Source organism: Hirundo rustica, chromosome W (assembly GCF_015227805.2).
Source record: "Hirundo rustica isolate bHirRus1 chromosome W, bHirRus1.pri.v3, whole genome shotgun sequence".
In the NCBI taxonomy this organism is placed as follows: Eukaryota; Metazoa; Chordata; class Aves; order Passeriformes; family Hirundinidae; genus Hirundo; species Hirundo rustica.
The window spans coordinates 28,680,639-28,702,614 of record NC_053487.1 but is presented as its reverse complement, the minus strand read 5'-3'; the positions used below and the strand labels follow the sequence as shown (position 1 = coordinate 28,702,614).

The window sequence follows — 21,976 nt, the reverse complement described above, 5'->3', positions numbered from 1 at the left end:
GGCCTGGGAAGTTTAGTGACAGTGGATAACACATCCTCCATGGATGGTGAAGTCCCAGGCAGTTGTATGGGGTAAGTCCTGCTCCTGTGGGGTACAGACACCTTCTCACTCTCTACAGAAACCTGTGTCATCCTTTAACCGTGGCAGGCTCCAGGCCCAGCTGAGCCTCCAAGCCTCTCAGAAAGGTTGCAAGGAACACAGCTGAGGAATGAAGTGCACCTCCTCCACAAGAGCCAAGCACAAAATCCTGAGACAAGAGTATTGTAACAAGAACAAAAACCAAGGATAAGGAGAAAGATTTAGCTGTTATTTGAAAAACATTTGTTAAGAAACCCAAACTTCCATCAGAGCAATTAAGGCAAAGCCATCTTGGGCCACTTCCTTTTTCTTCTGTGTGGGGCTCAGAACAATCAGGATGCTCAGATATTTGTGCAACATTATCCTGAGTCACCACTCTACAGTGGTGTTCTGACCTCTCTATGCGACAGGCCACACAAAACAAACTAAAATCTCACTTGATGCTGGCACAGGCTTAAAGAGTGGCCACAGGTTTTTATTCTGTCGTGAGAGCTGAATTTGACCAGATAGATTAGAATAGTGAAAACTAAGACAGCTGCACCAATAACCTTTCCAGAAGGGAGTGTTGTGTAATGTGGAAATGTCAAGCGTGAAAGACAGCCGGTAACTAAAGACCTCTTGTGCCATAAGTTGTGTATATTCTTAAGTTTTTCTTTCCTAAATCAACATGCAGGAATTATTTAGCACACTTGAAAAATGTGGCAGACAGCTTCAGATCAGGAATATCCAAGATGCCTGGAAAGGATTTCTCCTTGTTTCCCTGTTTTCTTTCTAGGAGTTAAACACTGTGTCACTGAAGAGGAAGTACAGCCGTGTGCTGGGTACACTCTGCAGTTCAGAACCTCTGCAGGTTTATGTGCCTTGTAATCTCTAGGGCTTAATTTGTTGTAATGCACCTCCCACCCCCGAGTGGGCATTTCGGTATAAGGAAAAGAGTTTCAGTTTACCTTTGGACATTTTAGGGCATTTAACTAGAAAGTTCTGTGCCCTTTTTATCAGTATTGGCTCAGTGCCAGCACAGGAGCAGTGATTGGGCTTTGAGAGTGTACCTCAAAGCCTGTTGCCAATTTCATTGGGCAAAGGTGCCAAATAGCCCACCTAGACCATTAAGTACTAAAGGGACTGCACAAAAGAACTCAAGGGGCTTTTTTGGACTGCCTTACTAGTGTCAGAATGCTCTCTACACTGTGTTCGACTTACATTTCTTTGTTTATGTTTATTATTTTCTTTGTTTATTAAAACCTTTTATTTTACAAAGCATGTCCAGAGAAGTTGTCTTGCTACATGATTTAAGCCATTTCTCTGACAGGGCTGTGTTGGAGTCCAGGGCATTCCTTTGGTTGCCCTGGAGGATCAGAGACCTGGGCAGGGGGGTCTGGGACCCCAGCCCAGAGCCCAGAGCTCAGAGAGACACTGGATTTTATTTCAGTCCATGGGAGAGGCTTCTTGCACTGCAGGAAGCATTGCAGGCCACAAGAGTGTGAAAAATAGTAGTTTAGTATATCACAGGGTGAAAAAACAGTGGGTTTGGGATTTTTGGCACTGAAGTGAATGGGGCAAGATGGAGAATTTGGGGCGTTGTCTCCTTCTTCTTCCTTCTTGTTCCCTCACTCCATTTCTGCAGTGACGTTGGCACAAAGTAGTTAGTGAGGATTGGGTCAGAGTAAAGATGACCTTTTTAGTAATAGTGATAGACATTGGTAATAAATAGTAAATAAAGAATACGTAGCAATTAGTATAAAAGATAAGGACAGCCCAGAGACAGGAGGAGTCACCAGATGTCCGAGCCGCGGCAAACATCTTTTGGACACTGCGAAAATTGTAAGATAAGAACTAATAAACGAAGCATGTAACCTTGAAGACTCCGTCTTTTCCTGCGTTTGGCACAGAGCTTTGGAGAGGGCCAGGACTCTAAAACCACCTGAATGCCGGGGAATTTAAACTCCCGCAAAAGAAACACCCGACAGGGCTGGACCCTCAGAGGTATTGGAAACCGCAATATTACATCTTTGTAATCTGTCTTTCAGAGAAAAAAGATCAATCTGTCTGTTTTCAAACACATGGCAGAAAGAATCTAACACCAGGAACAATACCCAGCAAACACCTTGTCATGGGTTAGTACAGTTTGGTATTTTAGTTATAGAAGAATGTAGAATAATTCTCCAAGTCAGGACCTAGGAATTGCTTTAGAAAAGACAGGGACCTATCAGAGAGTCAGTTGGAATATTGGCATCTGTTCTGACTGCTGAAAATTGTTGGCTACAACTTTGGGAAGTACCATATAAAACCCCTTGATTTCCTGTAGGTGGGCCTTTTCCTTCTTTCTTTTGGCCAGAGAGAGACAGGTAACATCGAGTTGGGCCTGCTGCTCCCCCCTTTTGGGGGGGGGGAGCTGGCCTGAGGCCTGGCCGGATTCTATTGGCTCCCGGGGCGGGGCAGGGGGGAGGAGAAGTTGCTGCTTTACAACAACTACTTTCTCTAAACTTCCCTGGAGCAGGGAGAGATCTCTGCTGGGCCCCTGATAAGAGCTATAGGCACCATTTAGGCTGAGGCCGCCCCGATTTACACCGAGGGGTGGGCTGAGAAGGCATTTATGATCCTGCCTGGTTTTTTTTTGTGATTCCGAACTGCCTGGGTGCTCTGATCTCTGACGTTTCTGTGTGAGTTCTTCCTCCCTCACCAGCTCGGCCTTGAACATCTAACACCACAAGCTCCAGAGGGAGAGACAAAGACTCCGAGCAGATTTAACCCTTTCCTGGCAACATGAAGCTTCCAGAGCTTGGCCCTTCTCTGAGAGAGTAAGAAAGGACAGAGTGAATATAAAGAAAAAAACAGCATGAAGTCAGTAGAGCGAGAGTGAAAAGACTATTGGGACAGAGGGTTGAAGAGTTGGTTGTTCCATTCTTACTTGAGCCATGGAAATGAACTCTATATTTAGATCATTCCTTTAAATCATGGGAAAGATATGCATTTGGGGAGATGATTGTTTTGATTTGTGTGTGGATTTGAGCAAAGGTGTTTGTGATGGACTAAGTAATATTAATCCTATAAGATTCTTGAACAGAGATAGAGATGAGAAGCCCTCTGTGCCAGTGAAGAAGTGATCTCTGTGCCTTGAGATGAAGAATCCTTTGCTTTGGAGTTATTAATCTTTAGAAGGTGACACCCCAGTATGCAAAAGTCTAAGACCCATGACCCATAAGCAGCTTGGGGACCTGCTAATGGGAGGAGTCACAAAGGCAGGTTTCTCTAGGCGGTTGTTTTTGTGACAGTTAAAAAACCCACAAGAGAACTGTTCTAGGTTGTCAGTGGGATCCATGACTCTAAGAGAGACTCTTCTCCTAAAGAATTGATGAAAGACTATTGTCAGATGGTGAAACTGACTGAAAATCACAAGTTTTGCCTCTTTATGTTGTTTTGTAAGAAAGTGAACAGTTTGTAGGGGGAAGGAAGAGTGTTTTTGAAGTTTCATTCTGTTTTGTTTTAGTTTTTTTCCCAACTTTCTTTTTCCATTCTTTTAGTGTGTGTTAATAAAACTATTTGTTCATTTTTAAGGTTGAGCCTGCTTTGTTTTTCTCCTAGTCTCTCTCCCACAGAAAGAGTAATTACTAAGACCAGAATTTAGTGAACGTGAAACCACTACATTAATTGGTGTTTCTGCCCAGTTTCAAAATTAAAACTATTACACACCTGTTAATCTATCCTGAGCACCACTGTTTGGCAATACACCTTTCTGTCTTGGAGGACAAGGGCTGCCTTAAAAGAAGATGTGCAAATATTTTGCCCTGTCCTACAAAAGCTGGAGCTTTTTAAGCATATAAGCAAGATCAAAGAAATTGTACACAGCAGGAAAATTTTGTAGATAGATACCAGTGGGCAAAAAAATCTGAATTTGAAACAGTCTGAGCAATGACTTTCCCCCAAACACTCAGATACTACTGAAAAAGCATTCAATAACTTTACATAAGTGTCCTATGAAAATTCTGGCCTTTTGCAATATTGGTGCTCACTGAGGTCTAGGTAAAGCTTCTTCAGTTTCTTTAGCTTTCAGGTCAGAACATTTGAAAGAGAACAAGAAGTAGAGACAAATGTACTATCACACAAAGTTAACTGCTTATGCAATCAGAAAGTAACAGTAATGCATATTACTCCACAGTGTGCTCACTGCAGACTTGAAGGAAAGCACTGTTGTGAAAATTCTTCAGCTTTGTTCAGAAAGCATCCCCAGCCCTGACAGAGCAGGATCCAGAGCAAGGGGAGTGAGGGAAAAACCTTGAGGGAGCTCAGGGAGAGCAGACTGAGCTCCAAGTTAGACTGAGCTCCTTTTCCAGATAATCCAGGACAGGAAGAGCCTGCTGGACTCTGGTCAACTTTGCTGTTTATTTTTTTGCCTTCAGAGGCAGCAGCTGCTGAAGGCCAAGACTGCTGATGGGCTGAAGAGCAGAAACCCCTGAATTAGGTGTGGGCTGAGCTAACCCTGGAAGTGGAAACCATGGACAATTATCTGAGCTAATTACCCCTGAGGTGAGCAATTCCAGTGCACAAGTGTGGCACAGGGGATCTCTGCTGCTCCATGCAGACTTGCCTTGGTCCTCCTGTACCTGATTACCTTGGACAAGGGAACAACTCTCCAGTGGCAGCTGGGAAGTTTAACTCCTCCTCATTTACAGACTTGGCCTAACCTATAACATCATGGAAGATTTGTCATGATCCCAACCCAAAGGCACTCCGTGTTTGAACACTACAGACATTAGCACTGATAAAGGTTTGTGCAATAATTATGATGGGCCGTGTAGCTGAGTAAGGTACAAAGAAAAACCTTCATTATTAATAAAGAACTACATCTCATTTAAAATGGGGGCAGATTGAAGAACGAAGTCTGATGCTTTCTCAGGAGAGTCATGGGATGGAAAAGTAGCAAGACAAAGACCTTCCCCCATACAAGGAACACTCTTTGAAGATCTCAGAGTCCTTTAAAGATGAGATGAGAAAAGAATATCAGGGTGATTAATTTGGTCTAAATGTCCTACTTCAGCTATGCTAAGTGCCAAATACTGTCTCCACAGTGAATATTTACTTTGAGATTAGAACAAAATAGCAAAAGGCACAGATAAAAGATTTCTCTCAAAGGGTACACAGGTAAGGTAAGAGATAGCATTTCTTTTTGGGTTGCCATGACCTGTTCAGGGGTAAGGCCAGGTCCAGTTTGAGAATTAAAAATCATTATCTTGAAATAAAAGTTCTACAGTTGCTCCTAATGCCATTACTTACTTAGACTTTTCTGATGCTACAGAGTACAGATTGGCTAACAATTACACTACCCACATTTACAGCTGCACCTTTGGATTTTGCCACCAGGAAAACCCAGTTCAATAAACCACTTCATTATTAGTTAGCTTTATTACTGAAACTTTATCTTCATTTCCTCCAGCCACATTATTCTTAGATCTGAGTCTGACAAACAGACCAAGGTCTGCATGCTATTTCCTGGACTGAATGTTGTGTGCATACACAGTGAGAAGGATCTCCCCAGACCCTTCCAAAGATAATAGTTAAGTACCTAGTGCTCAGGTGATTCAGTAGGCAGTGTTACTGCTACTCATCCTGATGAGATGTCCAAGTGATGATGACGATCCTTCTCTTCCCTCTCTATAATGGGAAACATTAAATTTCTTTGCTGCTCAGGACTCCTGTGATGACTTGCATGTTCAATCATGAATCACTGTGGCAATAAGGACCACATTAACTACTGAGGGAGTAAGAAAAGAAGAAATCAAACTAAACCATATGAGGGGGTTCTGATCTCATTTGCAGACAAGTAAATATTGAGTAAATCTCAGATTTTGGTGGAATTGCTCCGGATTTGCACTGTCTGAGCCTGAACCCAAGCCAGGCCCAGCCTGTGTTCAGGTAAGCTCATTAAATACCTCCCAACCCCTGTGACTCTGCTGGGAGCACTCGTGTTTAATCTTGTGCTTAAAGGCTTTGGAGGATCAGGGCAGGAAGGCTCAGCCACGTCCAGGACTAAGCTGTTCTGCTGGGTGTACTGAGCTTCTGAAGCAGGAGTGCAGTGTCACCACTGCCTCCCAGCCTCCTGAAACAGGAGGCAATCAACTGATCACTCAAGTCAAAGATGGTTTCTCTTTGGGGGAAAAAGCCATTCTACCAGTGGCAGCTTCAGACCTTTGCCTTTTGGTCTCTGTCCCTCCCTTCAGACCATCCTTCACTGCAGATATGGGCCCACAGCTGCAGCAACTCCACATGGACCCAGACAGGCAGGATTTAAGAGTTTACTTTGATTTGGTACTGGAGAAGCCTTAGGCATTGCTCAGCTTGTGCCAGAACCAGAACAAGGCAAGGTGAAAGCTCCACATTCCCCACAGGAGGGCCTGACAGGTACAGGAAAAAGCTGAATCAAGAACAAGGCTTTGCTGAGGAAAAGGGCAGTGAGGAAGGCACGGAGGGCTGCAGGGCCCAGAATCAGTCAACAGCAGACTGCCTGCCTTCCCTGGGATGAGCAGCTCCAGGACAGACAGCGCAGCTGCAGCAGGAAAGGGTTAAATGGCAAGAACAAACAGGACACCAAGTCTTTGTTTTCCACTCCACTGAAATGAGAAGACATGAGGAAAAACACTTATGAAATGTGGTTAGTTCAGTATCACAGGGCCATCACCTGGATGAAGTTTCAGTAAGATCATGTGAGTGAGCACATGAACCAGGGGCTTCCTCCCCAGCAGCTAGGCCAGGCTAAACCTAAGGCTCAGAGAACCACAGCATAGATGCTGAACCTCCTCACGGGTGTCTCACTGCCACGTAGGCCTGCTCTGTGTCCTGAACACTGTGCCTGTTCCATGTGGCTCATCCTTATTATTCCTCACTGGAAGACAGTAATTTTTAGTTCTGAACAACATGTAAATTTAAAAACCTCTCACAATTCTCTAATTTCAAACACAGTTTTCCTCCCCCTTCTTTCCTCTTCTCCTCTAAAATGCAGAAATACACATGCATTAACATAATTAAAGGAGCAAGCAGGGCTAATAAGACTGATTTAGTCTAAAAGAAAAGGATACCATTATGAGTGCCAAGTAACAGTGCTATCAGTGGTGACACAATGCTCGGAGCACCAAAGGGACATTCTGTATTACAACATAAAGGCTCCACATTTCCATTGGTGACAAAAGTGCCAGTGCACACAGAACAGGTGAAAGAGGCAGCCTCCACATTGTCATCATTGTCGAGATGGCCATGGCACTCAAGAGTGCTTCTTTAAAAACTTCAGGGGACCTCAAGTATCAGTCCCATGTTATCTAAAGTCTTTTTCATACCTTTTCTATATTACAGTCCCATGAGCAACCCCACACAGCTCTGACACTTTCTCTCTTTCTTCTGCAGTTTCAGCTTGCTTCTTCTTTCCCTTGCACAGCCACCTTACCCTTTCTACCCCTCACACAACCTCCCATATCTTCCTCCTCACAGCACAGCCAGCAAATGCCAACTAACTCACTCTTTTATCACCCATAGCTGTGAGGGCAAGGCTGTTCCCACTCTTTGGTAATTAACACAGCTGTAATATATCAGGGGCAAGAGTGCCTTTAGCACTATCTCTGTCTGTTCTCCTACACCACACAATGTGCTTAAACATCCTACCTTTGCCTCACCCCCAGGCCTGGCTCTGCCCCTCACTCCACTGCAAGGGATGAAGAGAACAAGCCATTGTCAAGGGCAACCACAAAGCTGCTTGTTTCACATTAGCATCCTTAACATTTTCTGTCTAATCAGATTTCCTGTTGGTTGAAGAAAGCTGCCTTTCCCCATTACCAGCTGCTATCCCAGATTTCTCTCTGCCCATCCCCAATACGTATTTTGCCATGCTTGTCTGCTTTTCTGTGCAAAAAGGTTATGTATGCCTGGAGGGAGACTAAATGTTACAAAAAAAAAAAAAAAATAGAAAAAGGCAAAAAAAAATCCCACATGAAGACAGAACTATGGGCAAGTGTCCAAGACTCTTGACTGTGTGACTGTGACTAACCAATGGGTGTTTTTTAAAAACATTTCTCTCATTTTATTCTGTGATCGGGATACGCAAAGCAATCACACAGAGACGAGAAATTTCGCAGGGCAGAGTTGTTCCTCCAAGAGAGCTCAAGGCTGAGCCAAGCCCAGAGCCCCTCTGCCTGTTTATTTCTTACTTTTTATACATTTGTGGGTCTGGCTGTGGATTGGCTTCTGGAGTTTTCACCTTCCAGCCAAATGGTCAGACCAACTGTCAGTTACAATTGTTTTCAGGTTAGAAATATGCAAACAAAGGACAGAGAATGAAAAACAAAGGATTTGTTTATGTTACATGTGTGGGAAAAGGTAGAAACTGCTCCTAATATTGTACAGTAGCTAAAAGGTCTGACTCCATTTTATGAACAATCAAAAGGCTTTAAAAAACTCAGAAAAACCAGGGTGACATTATTCCCTTCCCTGGATGTAATAATACAACTCAAATTAGTTTTCCAGGAGCTGACTCCTTTTTATGTAACCATGTTTTATAGAGATAGCAGCAGCAGATTGTGTTTAAACTATTTAAGAGAAAAAATAGCTGCAAAATGTACTTCAGATAGCCCTTCTCCTGATAGCAGTGTATTCCTGGCTTGAGGGAAGCTACAAAAACACTGTATTTTGCTGCTATGTGGATGCAATTGTAAATAATGCCCAATGCCCACAGGACCAGCATCCAGGTAAGGATGTCAGCTCTGCTTGTTTTACTGCCTTTGAGAGACCCATGACATTGTCAACTGACAAAACAAAGCTGGAAAGATGCAGAACAAAGCAGCAGTTCAGCTTTTACCACAGTCCCAAGTTTCCCAGAGCACTAGGGAGGGCAGCACCCCACCTGAACTGCAGTCCAGGCTGGCAGCATCACCCTCAGGGCATGGGACTCAGGTGGAAATTTCCACATTTGGAGAGTTCTCATCATTGTGATTTCCTATTGTTCTCCTTCCTCCCACTCCTACCACTCACTGCAGTTACTGGGTCGAGGACCTTCTGTGTCCTCCAGGCTGGTTCCAAAGGAACTGCCTTGGACCTGTTTTCCTGAGGTGCATTTGAGGCATGTGCATGTTGTGAATAAAGATGATGCTTCAAGCAGGCAAGTAGGTGTGGGGAAAAGAACAAGAAACCAAGGCAGATTAATTTAGGAAACATGGACCTTATTTTCTCATTCCCACTTTTTCTCTTAGAAATAGGCCCAAGATATGAGAAATTATGGACCACCAGGCTCAGACACCAGTGTGACGTGGTATTTAAGTCTCTCAGCAAATAGCAGAACATTCCCCAAACTCCCCCACAAAAAGCCTGTAAAATCTTTTACCCAGTGTCATCCTACATGCCTAGGGAGTTCAAATTCTGAAGTGATAAATGAGGCTCCCCAAGCACTACCCCGTATGAAAGTGGTTACAAGGTGCAGAGAAATCCATCATCTGAACAAAAGAGTTGCAAAGTTAGAAACATGCAGGCTTTACTTTGTGTTCCCATGCCATTATTCAGCAGATCAAAAAGGTGCATTTAGACTCTGCAGAGTCTTCCAAGTCTACAATTTTCCATAGAACTTCCATTATGACATTTTAATTGGAGAACTTTGCTAACAGCTCCCTAGTTGTCATACTTTCCAGTACCTTCAAAAATGTGTAATTTATGTCACAGTAACAAGTTTAAACACTCCTTTTCCTTTATCCTAACAGCACAACTGAGCTGTTAACTGCTGGGCTCACAGTGGAAGGGATTTCTTCTAGGATTTGCTTCAGCCACTCCATTAACTTCGATGGACTGTGGCAGGGTTTGCATGGAAAGCATAGTGCAGATCACCTAAAAATCAAAAGTTTTCCATCTTCATGTCAACAAACCACTGAGGATGACACACATCAGTCTTTCAGTGGGTCTAATACCATTGCCAAGCAATTTACAGATTCTGAAGAACAAGATAAATGCAGCCCAGGCAATTTGAGCTACAACAGAGGCTAAAAGGATTCCTGATCAGATATTCTCCCTCCTGTGCTAGAGACAAAATCTTTCAGAGAAACACGCATAGAAATCACACAACAACAAAAATTGACACCCCTCTGAATTCCATCCCCTCAGGTGGTGGTAGGACAAACCAGTGTGGCCATGGCTTCTTGTGCCTGTCTAGGAGTGCAACACTCCTGGAGGAGAGGAGGAGGGACAAACAAGGGAAGACACATTCATCCTTGTCAATAAAAGATGACAAGCCTTCCTCTCAGAACCAAACATTTTCCCTGAGAATGAATACCAGTGCCATATGCCACAGAGGAAGGAGTAACACAGCTGCTGCTGGAGACAGACACTGCAGATTTATGGAGAACCTAAGAGCAGCAACTCTTGGCTTCCAGGCAAGACCACAGCCACACTGATGCTCCCCAGGCCTTCCCTCAGAGCCTGCACTGTGTGAGCCTTTCCCAGCAGATCCTAAATTCCCCAGCCATGTCCCCCAGAGACTCCAGAGAGAAAAAGCCCAGCATTGCTCTGCTTTCCTTGCTCCTCTTTGACAGGCCACTGGGGTGTAAACTGGTGATTTATTCACCAAAATGATCAGCCCAGCTAAGAGGTAGTCTCCTGCAGGAATCCAGTTCCCAGTGTAGGTTCTACTGAAATAACCACAGGCTTCTGCTGGAGTTTCACACCAGCATGTGGAGAATTCACAATACAGCATGTCAGTGAGGGATGCCAGGTGTGGGTCCCACCTTTCATGCCTCATGGCTATGGAATCTTCCTGCTCCCCAAGTATCACGTGCTGAGCACCTGTAGAAGCTCAGCTGCCATCATCTTCCTAGAGGAGCTTGACAGGAACAGTTCTGAGCTCAAAATTCACTCAGGAACAACACAAACCCTGACAGATGACAAGAAATCCATGACGTCTGCTAAGCCAGAAGAGTGCTATAGAATTCACCTGTCCTTCATGTTAACTGTCATGAAATCACAACTTCTATCAAGTCAGCCCCAGAACTGAGAGGACAATTGGATTTTATTCAAACCCCGATTTTAACACTCAGTTACATCATCACTGAAACAAGAAACCTCTCCCCAGGCCTTAAACCAGAATGTGCATCAGAGTTAATATTTCTGGTGAGATGATAAATGCTATTTTAATAAAATACTTTTATTTTAAAAGACACAAATCTCCCAGAAGTGGCACAAAGAACATTAATTCAAAATTTGGGGAATGTAACAGAAGAAAGCAATTGACTGAAATATTTTGGGCTAATAGTGACAGCTCAGCAACTGATGCCCATCATTACAGAGAGAATAATGCAAGTGATTTGTAATAGCTCCAACCTGCTCACTCTGCCATTCCTGCAGACTCGATTGTGGCAAAATCCAGCCCTGAATATTTAATCTTAAAACACTTCTACCAGCACCAGCATTATTTGTCTTGGCAGATACTGGAGCTTATGCAAAAAGTAGAAGGCTTACCATGTGGAATATGAAGCAGTAATGCAAAACACATAAGGAACAATAGGAGAAAGTATTAAAGAATATAATTTAAAATAGCTTAATCTTATTTACACTAGATGAATGAGATATACCTCATTGGCAATTTCATATAAGTAAACACAGCATGAGGGGAGACCATACCTTTGCTTTATCTGAAAATGAAAACAATCTACTCTTTTTTTTTTTTCTGCTCTGCATGCATTTCATTTCCCAAAATGCAACCAGGCATGCATTACATACAAACTTCATCCTGCTTCACCCAAGAACAGCTGCCATGAGCATTCTCTAGCACTATGCAGAAGCCTTATGGAGTGCAAGGTGCTGGGGACAAGCTGAATCTGCCAGACTTAGAGCAGAGTGCAGCTTCAGAAATGTTACTGCAAAGAACCGGCTGGGAATTGATGCCATTTGAGTAGCAAGCAGCTTTTGGCAGCCAAAAAAGAGGGCAGTGTGTAACGATGACAGCTGAAACAAACAAACTTTATTTGAGAAAAAGCAGCGTCACTTCTCTCCTGGAATGATCCTGTAAGTGGCTCAGGTTATAGTGTCCTGTGGGAACACCAGGCACTGACAGGCAAGCAAAGGGACACAAGTGCATCGCTCCCACACCGACACAGGCTGGGGACACACAGCACACTCAGGGACATACATGGAGAAAGAAATAAAACAAACAGAACATGGATCCATAGTGCCACAAACCTTCCAGCTCTGTGTTCTCTTTGAGGTGCACTTGCTTCAGTGGGCAGCAGAAGATTTCGTGACACTTAGCACGAAAAGGGGACTCTTTTTTCTTTAATTCCGCAGATTGGATGGAATCTTGCCGTAACATAATGTACTCCTGTGTGCCAGGGGGAGCGTCATCCATAACTGTGGTCACCACATAACAAAATGAACTCAAGTTAGAGCTCAAGGAAAGCAATCCCAAGTATCAAATCAACTATATAATGTCAGGGTGGGGGAAAGACAGAAGGGGAAGAAAGGTTCATAGGAAGGAAAATAAACTTTAAAGTGCAACATATCTTAATCATGGTGATAGAAGGGTGGGGAAAAAACATTTACTTTTATAAACAATGCTTTTCATAAACCTCAACACTTCATCCCATTTCATGCAGCTTTGATAAACAGTAGAATAACATCCCACTCTGAAAAGCAACACAGTTCCCTCCTATATTTGCTTTATTCTGTCCTAACACCTCTATCTATTCCACATGCAGATTAGGAGAAAAGCAAACAAACATGCTTTTATGGCCTGGCCATAGGCAATGTCTGCACTAACAGCAGTGAGCAATCAAACCACAGCTGCACGTAGTGCCACACCAGGGTATCTGCTCCCCAAAGCATGGAGGATGTGCCTTTATCAGGATGTAGAATTTCCCCCCATTCCTCAGAGCAAGGATAATCCAGTGGCATTTGACTCCATCATCATTTTCAACAGTGTAGTGGTTTCACGTTTGCTAAATTCTGGTTGCCAAATTTAGTGTAGTGGCCTTAGGGTTTATTCTCCTTTTGTGGGAGAAAGATTAGGATAAAAACAAAGTAGGCTCAAGCTTAAAAATAAACAAATAGTTTTATTAACACACACTAAAAGAAGATAAAAAGAAAGTTAAGGAAAAAACAAAAAAAAAAAAACCAGAATGAAACTTTAAAAACACTCTTCCCTCCTTTACAAACTGTCCACTTTATTACAAAACAACATAAAGAGACAAAACCTGTGATTTTCAGTCAGTTTTACTATTTAAAAATAATCTTTCATCAATTCTTTAGGAGAAGAGTCTCTCTTAGAGTCATGGATCCCACTGACAACCTAGAACAGTTCTCTTGTGGGTTTTTTAACTGTCACAAAAACAGCTGCGCAGGGAAACCTGCTTTTGTAACCCCTCCTTATTAGCAGTTTTCCAAACTGCTCATAGGTCATGGGTCTTAGACTTTTGCATATTGAGGTGTCAACTTTTAAAGATGAATAACTCCAAAGGCAAAAGATTCTTTATCTCAAGGAACAAAGATATCTTCTTACTTCTTCACTGGCACAGAAGGCTTCTCATCCCTATCTCTGTTCAAGCATTTTATAAGATTAATATTACTTAGTCTATCACAAACACTTTTGCTCAAATCTACACACAAATCTAAATAATCTTCTCTCCAAATGCATATCTTTCTTATGATTTAAAGGGATAATCTAAATATAGAGTTTATTTCCATGGCTTAATAAGAAATCGAGCCTAAAATAGAATGGCAAACTCCTCAATCCTTGTCCCAATAGTCCTTTCACTCTCACTCCACTAACTTCATGCTGTTTCTTCTCTGTGTTTATTTTGTCCCTTTATTTTCTCTCTCAAGAAAAAGTTAGGCTTTAAAAGCATTATTTTGCTAAGAAAAAGTTAAATCTGCCCAGAGTCCTTTTTTTTTTCTCGCTGCAGCTCATGGTGTTAGATTTCCAAGGCCGCTCTGGTGAGGGGGGGGGGGGGTGGGGAAGAACTCATGCAGAAACATCAGAGATCAGAGGACCCGGACAGTCTGGAATCAAAAAAAATAGGTAGGATCATAAATGCCTTTTTTGCCCACCCCTCAGTGTAAATCAAGATGGGCCCCGGCCCAGCCAGGCCCATAACTAGTATCAGTGGCCCGGCCAGCGGGCTTGCCGCCCCTTCCCCCCCTGCTAGCAGCAGATGGGGCCCAGAGGCACAGCCTGGCCAGGGCTGCTCCTCTGGGCCCAGGTAAGCCCAGCCCCGGCTGCCCAGCTAGGGCGGTGGGGCCTGGCCGACCCCTGGCTGCCTTACAATGTTACCTTTCTCTCTCTGGCCAAAAGGAAAAGGGTGATCACAGGTGACTTGCAGGAAATCAGGGGTTTTTATATGGATACTTCCCAAAGTCTCAATTGACATTCTCAGTGGTCAAAACAGATGCTAATATCTTAAATTAGCCTTCTTATAGGTCCCTGTCCTTTCTAAAACAATTCCCAGGTCCTAACTAAGAAATACATTCCACATTTCTCCATAACTAAAAACCTGTGCCAACCTATAACAGATAGGAGAGTAGATGTACAAAGAAAAAGCACGTTATTCCTTCTGATGGTTTTCTTGTTAAATAGCAAGTAATTCTTGAAGTTGATCTTATAAATCAATACTGCCATTAATAACATAAAGGATACACAGTCTGAAATGTTTCTGAATAGGGTCAGACTATTAAATGGCAAAAAGATAAAATATAGAGCATAAAGTTCCAGCTACCTCAAAGTATTACATTACCAGAAAGTATTGAAACACTTTTCCACTATCTAAAAAAATGAAGCCTTACTAACAGAGATAGTGAGATTCCTCAGCTCATGGCTTTAGGCACAGATCATCTCACATGAGCAAAAATTAGCTGCTTTTTCACAAGACAGCCTCTAGCCACCAATTTTTATTTATAGCATAACACAGAGATATAGAACCATACCCAAAACCAAACTTGGATTCCCCAACCCAATGTGAAAAAAAACCCACAAAAATTAAAAACCAAAAATTAAAAAAACCAAAACCAAATGAATCCAAGAATTTCAGCAATGAGAAAAGTAACTACCGACAGGCTAGTCTAAAACATGCACTGGTATGCACTAGGTAAGCTTATTTGGTTCCCAAACAGTTGGCCATTAATTCTAACAATTTAACTGCTTCCTAAATATCTGCCAACACATGGACATCTTAAAAACCTGTCAGATTTAAACATGTATCCCCTCAAACAAATATTATCCCATTGCATTCTCATGCACTGGGTTTTTTCCTCTGGTAAGAATCATATCTGGGTGATAAATTCAACTTGACAGTCATTCTTGTTGCATTGTGCTCTGTGTTATTTATTTTCATATTGTATTTTATGTTATTTATTTTCATTATAATGGTTTGTTCTGCACTCCCCTGTTCTCCTGAGAAATGTTATGTTCTGAGGTTTGTCCCTGCCCCTCTTCCCTGTCAATCCTCCCATATTCCTCCCAGTCCCTTCCTACGGGCCCTGCTTGTCATTCGGGGCCCTGCTTGTCATTCAATTGTTCCTCACAGCTCCTAGAGAGTTCGGGTAAGGACATCGAGTGATAGGGCAGGAGCTAAGGAGGTTCCTCCCTTTATGTTCTCATTGGTTTCTTTAAATGTCCCTCCAACCCTGTTCCACTCCCACCTTGTGCCTCATTGGATGTTGGTTTGTCTCCTCCCTTAGTCCCTCCCCTACATTTAAGCACAGGTCTCCTTGCCTGGGGTGGCTCTGCTGGAGCAGCTCCCCTGAGGTTCGGACATTCCATCTGGGACTGAATAAAGACCTTGGAATTTGCCCTCCAGCTGAGTCATACTCCTTCCTCCAAAGACGCTGTCCGTAGGCGTGGTCTCTCCCATGACAAGGGGAAAACCCCCTTAACGCTCCTCTGGTTCCCAAAATCCAGAGGGGTGTTCCCTGTCTGATCGAAGTGTCGAGCTAGCTTGGGTGGACAGAGCAGCTGCTCCGAGAAGGACACTGCAACAGTTCTGTTCACAGTGGGCAGTCACCTTCTCTCAAGACCTCATTAATCCACCAGAGAAACTGCACCTTGGCTATTGTTGCTTCATTAGACTACACCCAGCATCAGTAATCCACACTAATAATCTATATAAAGTGTCAGTAAAAGGGATGCACGATCAAGTAGGAAAGCACAAGTGGTTAAAAAAGAGCAGCAGGTCAATGGAGCATGAGGTCTGTGTGGGAGATTAGGGACAGGCGGTCGGAAGATATCGCGTTGTACGGGCAGACAGAACCCCTCCCTCAATTCTTAGTTGGTTAGTGTCCTTGATAAGGTAAGCAACACCTAACTTGTAACGTAAGCAGACGGAAGTGATGTAGCAAACAGAGGTTTTATAACTCCATGTAACCAGTTAATAAACGCCATTAGCCATCCACCACACTGGTGTCTGTGAGCTGGTGGTCCGAGCAGCCTGGGTGTGGCTGCCGTGTCGTTCCTGAACCAGGTCGCTACGCCTCAGCGGAGGTGACAAGTGGTGCCGAAACCCCAGGAGTTGCCCGGGAGAACGGGAGTCGCCTGGACGGGTGAACGACGGCCGAGCAGCTGGTCCAGCTCGGCAGGAGGGACGCCTCCGGACCCACGCAGAGGATGGAAGCTCTCGTGAAGGTCGTTTCTCAGATTCATAAGCAGTGGGGAATTGATTGTAAAGCAAAAGATTTTACCCTCGCAGTGACGAGGCTTTTGCAACTTAGTATTATTGATAGACCGGTGGATATCCTCCACCCAGATGTTTGGGATCAATGTACTAAGGCTCTTGCCGAAGACACAATGTCTTCCGGCTCGGGGAAAAATCTTAAGGCATGGGGAAGGGTCGTAGATGCACTGCAGAAGGCTTTGCAGGAACAGGACACCTGGTGAGCTGCCCGAAATTGTTTAAAGGTTTCCCCCCAATTGGGTATTGCAGCAGCGACGCAAACTTTCTCAGAGGGAACTGTTGTTGAGAATTTTCAGAGTGTGAAAGAATGTACTCTGAATGTTAGTGAGAATGCTCAGTGTTGATGGAGTCAGTTCGGCCGAATGCATAGGCTCAGGCTCGGAAAATCAAGAGCTCGCTTCAAAGCCTCCAAGCTCAAGGTCGCTCACTGAAGAGATAAAACAGATGCAGTCATTTTACAACGGTCTAGCTGAAGAAGCTAGGAATGCTGAAAAAGCGGGGGAGGGACCTCCACCTTACATGCCTCAAGATAGCGCTGAATCCGAGAGGGAAAGCAGCAACTATACTGCAGAAAACAAGGAAAGTCGTTTAGATAGTAAGCTTGTTGCCAAAGAAAACAAAGAGAGCTCGTTTGCTAACGCGGGGGCGCGCAAGCAGAAAAAGGGAGGAGAGCGCAAAGAGAGAGCTGAAGCTAATCTTTGCCAAAAAGCGCATTTTTCTAAGGCAAGAAGCTCCCACAGCAGGAGGCGGGGGGAGCGCAGGTGCAGGGGGCAGCTCAGCCCTGAGGGAAAGGGGCGGGGGCCAAGAGGGAAAGGGCGGCCCAGCCCTGAGGGAAAGGGGCGGGGTCGGAGCCCGACCAAAAGGGTCCAGAGCCCGGAAGCAGCCAGTCAGTCGACTTCCGGCTCTGATTCAGACTTCAGCTGGGACTGGGACAGCCAGTCCTCTGCTGCCAGCTCTGGCTCCGGCTCTGACAAAGAAGAAGTAACAGTATATAAAATTAGTAACAACAATGTTTCTACTTGGGCTGAGGGGAAGTCAGAACGAACTCCCCTCACAGACTGGAAGAAGATAAAAATGGCATGCTTTAAATGCAGCCAGGCATTTAAATTGGGCAAACGTGCAAATTATCAGACTCCCACCTTCAGTGCCCCAGTCATTCAAACCCTATCAGATTCTCACAGCATGCAGACACAAGAGGGAAGCCACATCTGGCACCTCCTCCTCATCCCGTCCTTTAGCTATCTACCAAAAACCTAAGTCAGCTCCTTACAATCTGTTTCTTAGTGTGTTAAATGCTACCTTTTTGTCATTGAACCAATCCAATCCGAACTTTACAAAATCATGCTGGTTATGTTATAATGCAGAACCTCCTTTTTATGAGGGTGTCGCCCTTGATGCTCCTTTCGAATATTCTGCAGCAAACAATCCACACAACTGTAAGTGGGACACACCCCGGAGAGAAATTACCCTGAGTCAAGTCACAGGCCGAGGCAAATGCTTTGGCAGTGTAACCGTAGCAAAGCAGATGGGAAATATCTGTACTGAGTTCATCCAACCTAGTCAAAAGACTGATAAGTGGGCAGTTCCGTTCCTATCAGGAATGTGGGTCTGTCAACAAATCGGAATAACTCCCTGTGTGTACCTTAGCAAACTCAATAACCTTGCTGACTTTTGTGTCCAAGTTCTGATTGTTCCTAGAGTCCTGTATCACCAAGAAGAAATGTATCGCTTTTTAGAAGAAACCATCCTGCTCCGCAAAAGAGAAGTAATAACAGGTATAACCATTGCAATGCTCCTTGGCCTAGGAGCCACTGGCACAGCCACAGGTGTTTCAGCTCTCGTGACCCAACATCAAAGACTTTCTCAGCTGCAAATGACAATTGACGAAGACTTACTGAGAATTGAAAAATCCATCTCCTCTCTGGAAAGATCTATCTCCTCGCTTTCGGAAGTCGTCCTGCAGACCAGGCGAGGACTGGACCTCTTGCTCATGCAGCAAGGAGGCCTGTGTGCCGCCTTGAGAGAAGAATGCTGTTTTTATGCAGACCATACCGGAGTCGTGCGAGACTCCATGGCCGAACTGAGAGGAAGACTGGCCCAGAGAAAGAGAGAGAGAGAGGCCCAACAAGGATGGTTCGAGTCATGGTTCAATCAGTCCCCATAGCTAGCCACCCTTGTTCCCACCTTAATAGGCCCTCTCACCATGATACTCCTGACATTGATTTTTGGGCCTTGCATTTTGAACAAGTTAGTGTCGTTTGTTAGAAGACGTTTAGAGGAAGTCGACATCCTATTTGTCGAACGCATGCAATTATCGTGAAGTGCGCTTGTTACTAACATTTTATACCACTTTTGTATCCTATTATACTAACTTTAACAGCTTTTGCATTTTTATGACATTTATACTTTTATAACATTTATACTTTTATACTTTTTTATTTAGTCATGGGAGGGGGGGGAAATGTGGGAGATTAGGGACAGGCGGTCGGAAGATATCGCGTTGTACGGGCAGACAGAACCCCTCCCTCAACTCTTAGTTGGTTAGTGTCCTTGATAAGGTAAGCAACACCTAACTTGTAACGTAAGCAGACGGAAGTGATGTAGCAAACAGAGGTTTTATAACTCCATGTAACCAGTTAATAAACGCCATTAGCCGTCCACCACACTGGTGTCTGTGAGCTGGTGGTCCGAGCAGCCTGGGTGTGGCTGCCGTGTCGTTCCTGAACCAGGTCGCTACGCCTCAGCGGAGGTAACAGGTCTGGGCTGCCATTTAATCCCACCCTTAACAATCCCAGTTTTACTCTGGCATGTAGGAAGGGTAGGATGTGCTCAGGGAACACACTGAGAGCCCTGAGACCAAGGGGCAGCTGCTGGCAGTAATTACCAGGAGTCAACACCCAAGATAAGCCAAGGACCAACAGGTCCTGAAGGGTCAGTCCTCAAAAATTTACTGGTTTATGTAAGCTCAGAGAATGCAGCATCTGCAAACCAACTGCAAGGACGGATCCCATTTGTCAATTATTTGGCAAGCAGCTGCCTGACATCATTAGTATACCCCTGTGTCATCTCAGGCAAGCTGAGGTGGAAAAGACATAACCAGTCCTTCACCAGCCACCAACACACCCCATCACCACCTGTACACAGATTTATTTAAATGTGAATACACCTCAACAGGACCTACACCTTCGGTAAGTGGTGAACACCCCAAAGTCAACAGAAGCACAGAAGGACAGCAGGTGACAACGAGTGCTGGTTCTGAAGGCCAGTATAGTCCTGAGACCTGCAGCAAACACCAAGAACCACAGCATTAACACAGCCCTAATGCTGGAATGATGCATGGATAACTTAACTGGTGTCAGTGTTCTGGAGGAACAGCTAAAACCTTTTCTTGCCATGATGAATGGCCTCAAGTCAGGCTGAGAATTTATTACAGAATGAGGAACACCCCCTTACCCTGCTGTGTCCTTTTCCCTGCTGTGTCCTTTTCCCTGCTGTGATGACAGCCAGATACCCTCATGGAGATGCTGAAATTGCAGCTGCAGGACCTCCAGTGTGGGCACCAAGAACCACCCACAGGCAAGTTCCAACTACATGGGACCTAATGTAAAAACCTTTAAAAACCTGATGGCAGTCATCTCTGACAACTGAAGATCATCAGTGCACAACTATGAAAGGATCATTCTCAAACAACTGTGAAGAAGCACTTTGGAAAAGGGAGAAATATCACTAGGCATCTGCTATGGCTTTGCCAATGGGATAAAACCCACACTTAGGAAAGAATCACATGTACACCAGAGTAGGAGAGAAATGGTAAATTTTAGGGAATGAACAGAAATCCAAAGTAGTGTTTAATTGACATGCTGTGCCATGTGGAGCAGAGGATACAGTTTGCCCTCAGCTGTTTCCCCCAGTGCAAACTCTGCCTGCAGTGCCTGGGATCTGCTTACATCCCCTATGCAGTGCCCACATCCACAGCTTTCCATCAGCTCAGCTGGGCAGGATCACCAGCCAGCCCCCAAGCTCAGAGTAGGAGCACAGGACCCACAAGGAGCCTGGCAGACACAGCCCCACCCCAGCATGTGGATGCTGTCCTCAAGTGCAAACAAAATGAATCTGAATTGGGGCACATCTGCATTTCCTTGGCACCTTCCTGAAGGCACATGTGGGACCATTGTGCCAGCCTCCAACATTCAGCTCTGTCTCTGCTTTGTATTTCAGCAGCTAAATTCTTTTTTTTCCCTTTCATCCTAATGCACTCCCCATCCTCATGGGTAGAACACATTGGTGCTCTACATTCCCATCGTCCCACAAATAAAACAGGGATAAGACTACAAATATCATGGACACAGGCCATTATTATACTGCTAAAGAACTTGTATATTCTCAGATGAAAGTGGTAAATAAATACTACATAGCTTTAGAAAAAGGAATCCTTTTTTCTTCCCCTCACAATTTGATGGAGACCAAACCCACAGCAACTGTGTATATGAGAGGAATTTGCTTAGCAGTAAATATAAAATAGCTGCAGTAACTATTGTTTCCTAATCAAAACATTCAGCTTGCTAAATATCACCCTGTAGCACATTCTTTAGCGCAAATAAAATAATAATAATTACATTAATAAAAACTTGCCATCAACAAGCCAGTAGGAAAAAAAAATTCTTCTTCCTGTAAGCTTTACTGAGAGAAAGCAATCTTTAGGATGGCTGCCGGCACCAGGATGTTTTTCAAGATAAATTCAAACGTTTACTTTATATAAACACACCAGCTAAACAGTCTGCTGGTTTGTGTCTTTCTTTTATGTCCAACTGCATTTCAGTCCCATCCAGAATTGCCAGAAACCATAACATCAATGCTGTCGATAGGTCTTGGCCCAGGTTCCAACTGAATAATCTTTTATGTAATTCAGAGTTTAATAAAGTTGTAAGGAAATATCTTTCCCCCCAGTTTTACATAGCAAGGCTTCAGCTCTGCTAGCTACAAGCTGTAGCAACCATAGGGTAAATAAAACCAAGGCAAAACAAATCCCCCGGTTCCCGTTGGACAATTGTTCTTGTACATATAGCACAATTTAACACAAAAAAATTATACTTCCATGGATCCATTCACTCATTGAATGAACTTTTCAGGTCATTACCTGAAACATTAATTTTCCTCAGTTCCCTAACTTTTCACAGTCTGGTTAGTTTTACATGCTGTGAGCCCCAGGATGCTTACACTTGCAA

The 21,976-nt window shown here is 44.0% G+C and overlaps 1 protein-coding gene across 3 annotated transcripts in view; it reads right to left on the bottom strand.

The window, feature by feature from the left end:
* Positions 1 to 21,976, bottom strand: part of FGF13 (fibroblast growth factor 13) — a 360,807-nt gene that overhangs the window by 192,897 nt on the left and 145,934 nt on the right. For 2 of the 3 annotated variants that reach the window (XM_058423866.1, XM_040088991.2), the window contains exon 2: positions 12,274 to 12,441. The exons of the other annotated variant lie outside the window; for it this stretch is intronic. In XM_058423866.1, the coding sequence (XP_058279849.1) occupies positions 12,274 to 12,441 (168 nt within the window). The remainder of the gene's footprint in view (positions 1 to 12,273; positions 12,442 to 21,976) is intronic. 3 annotated transcript variants of the gene reach the window in all.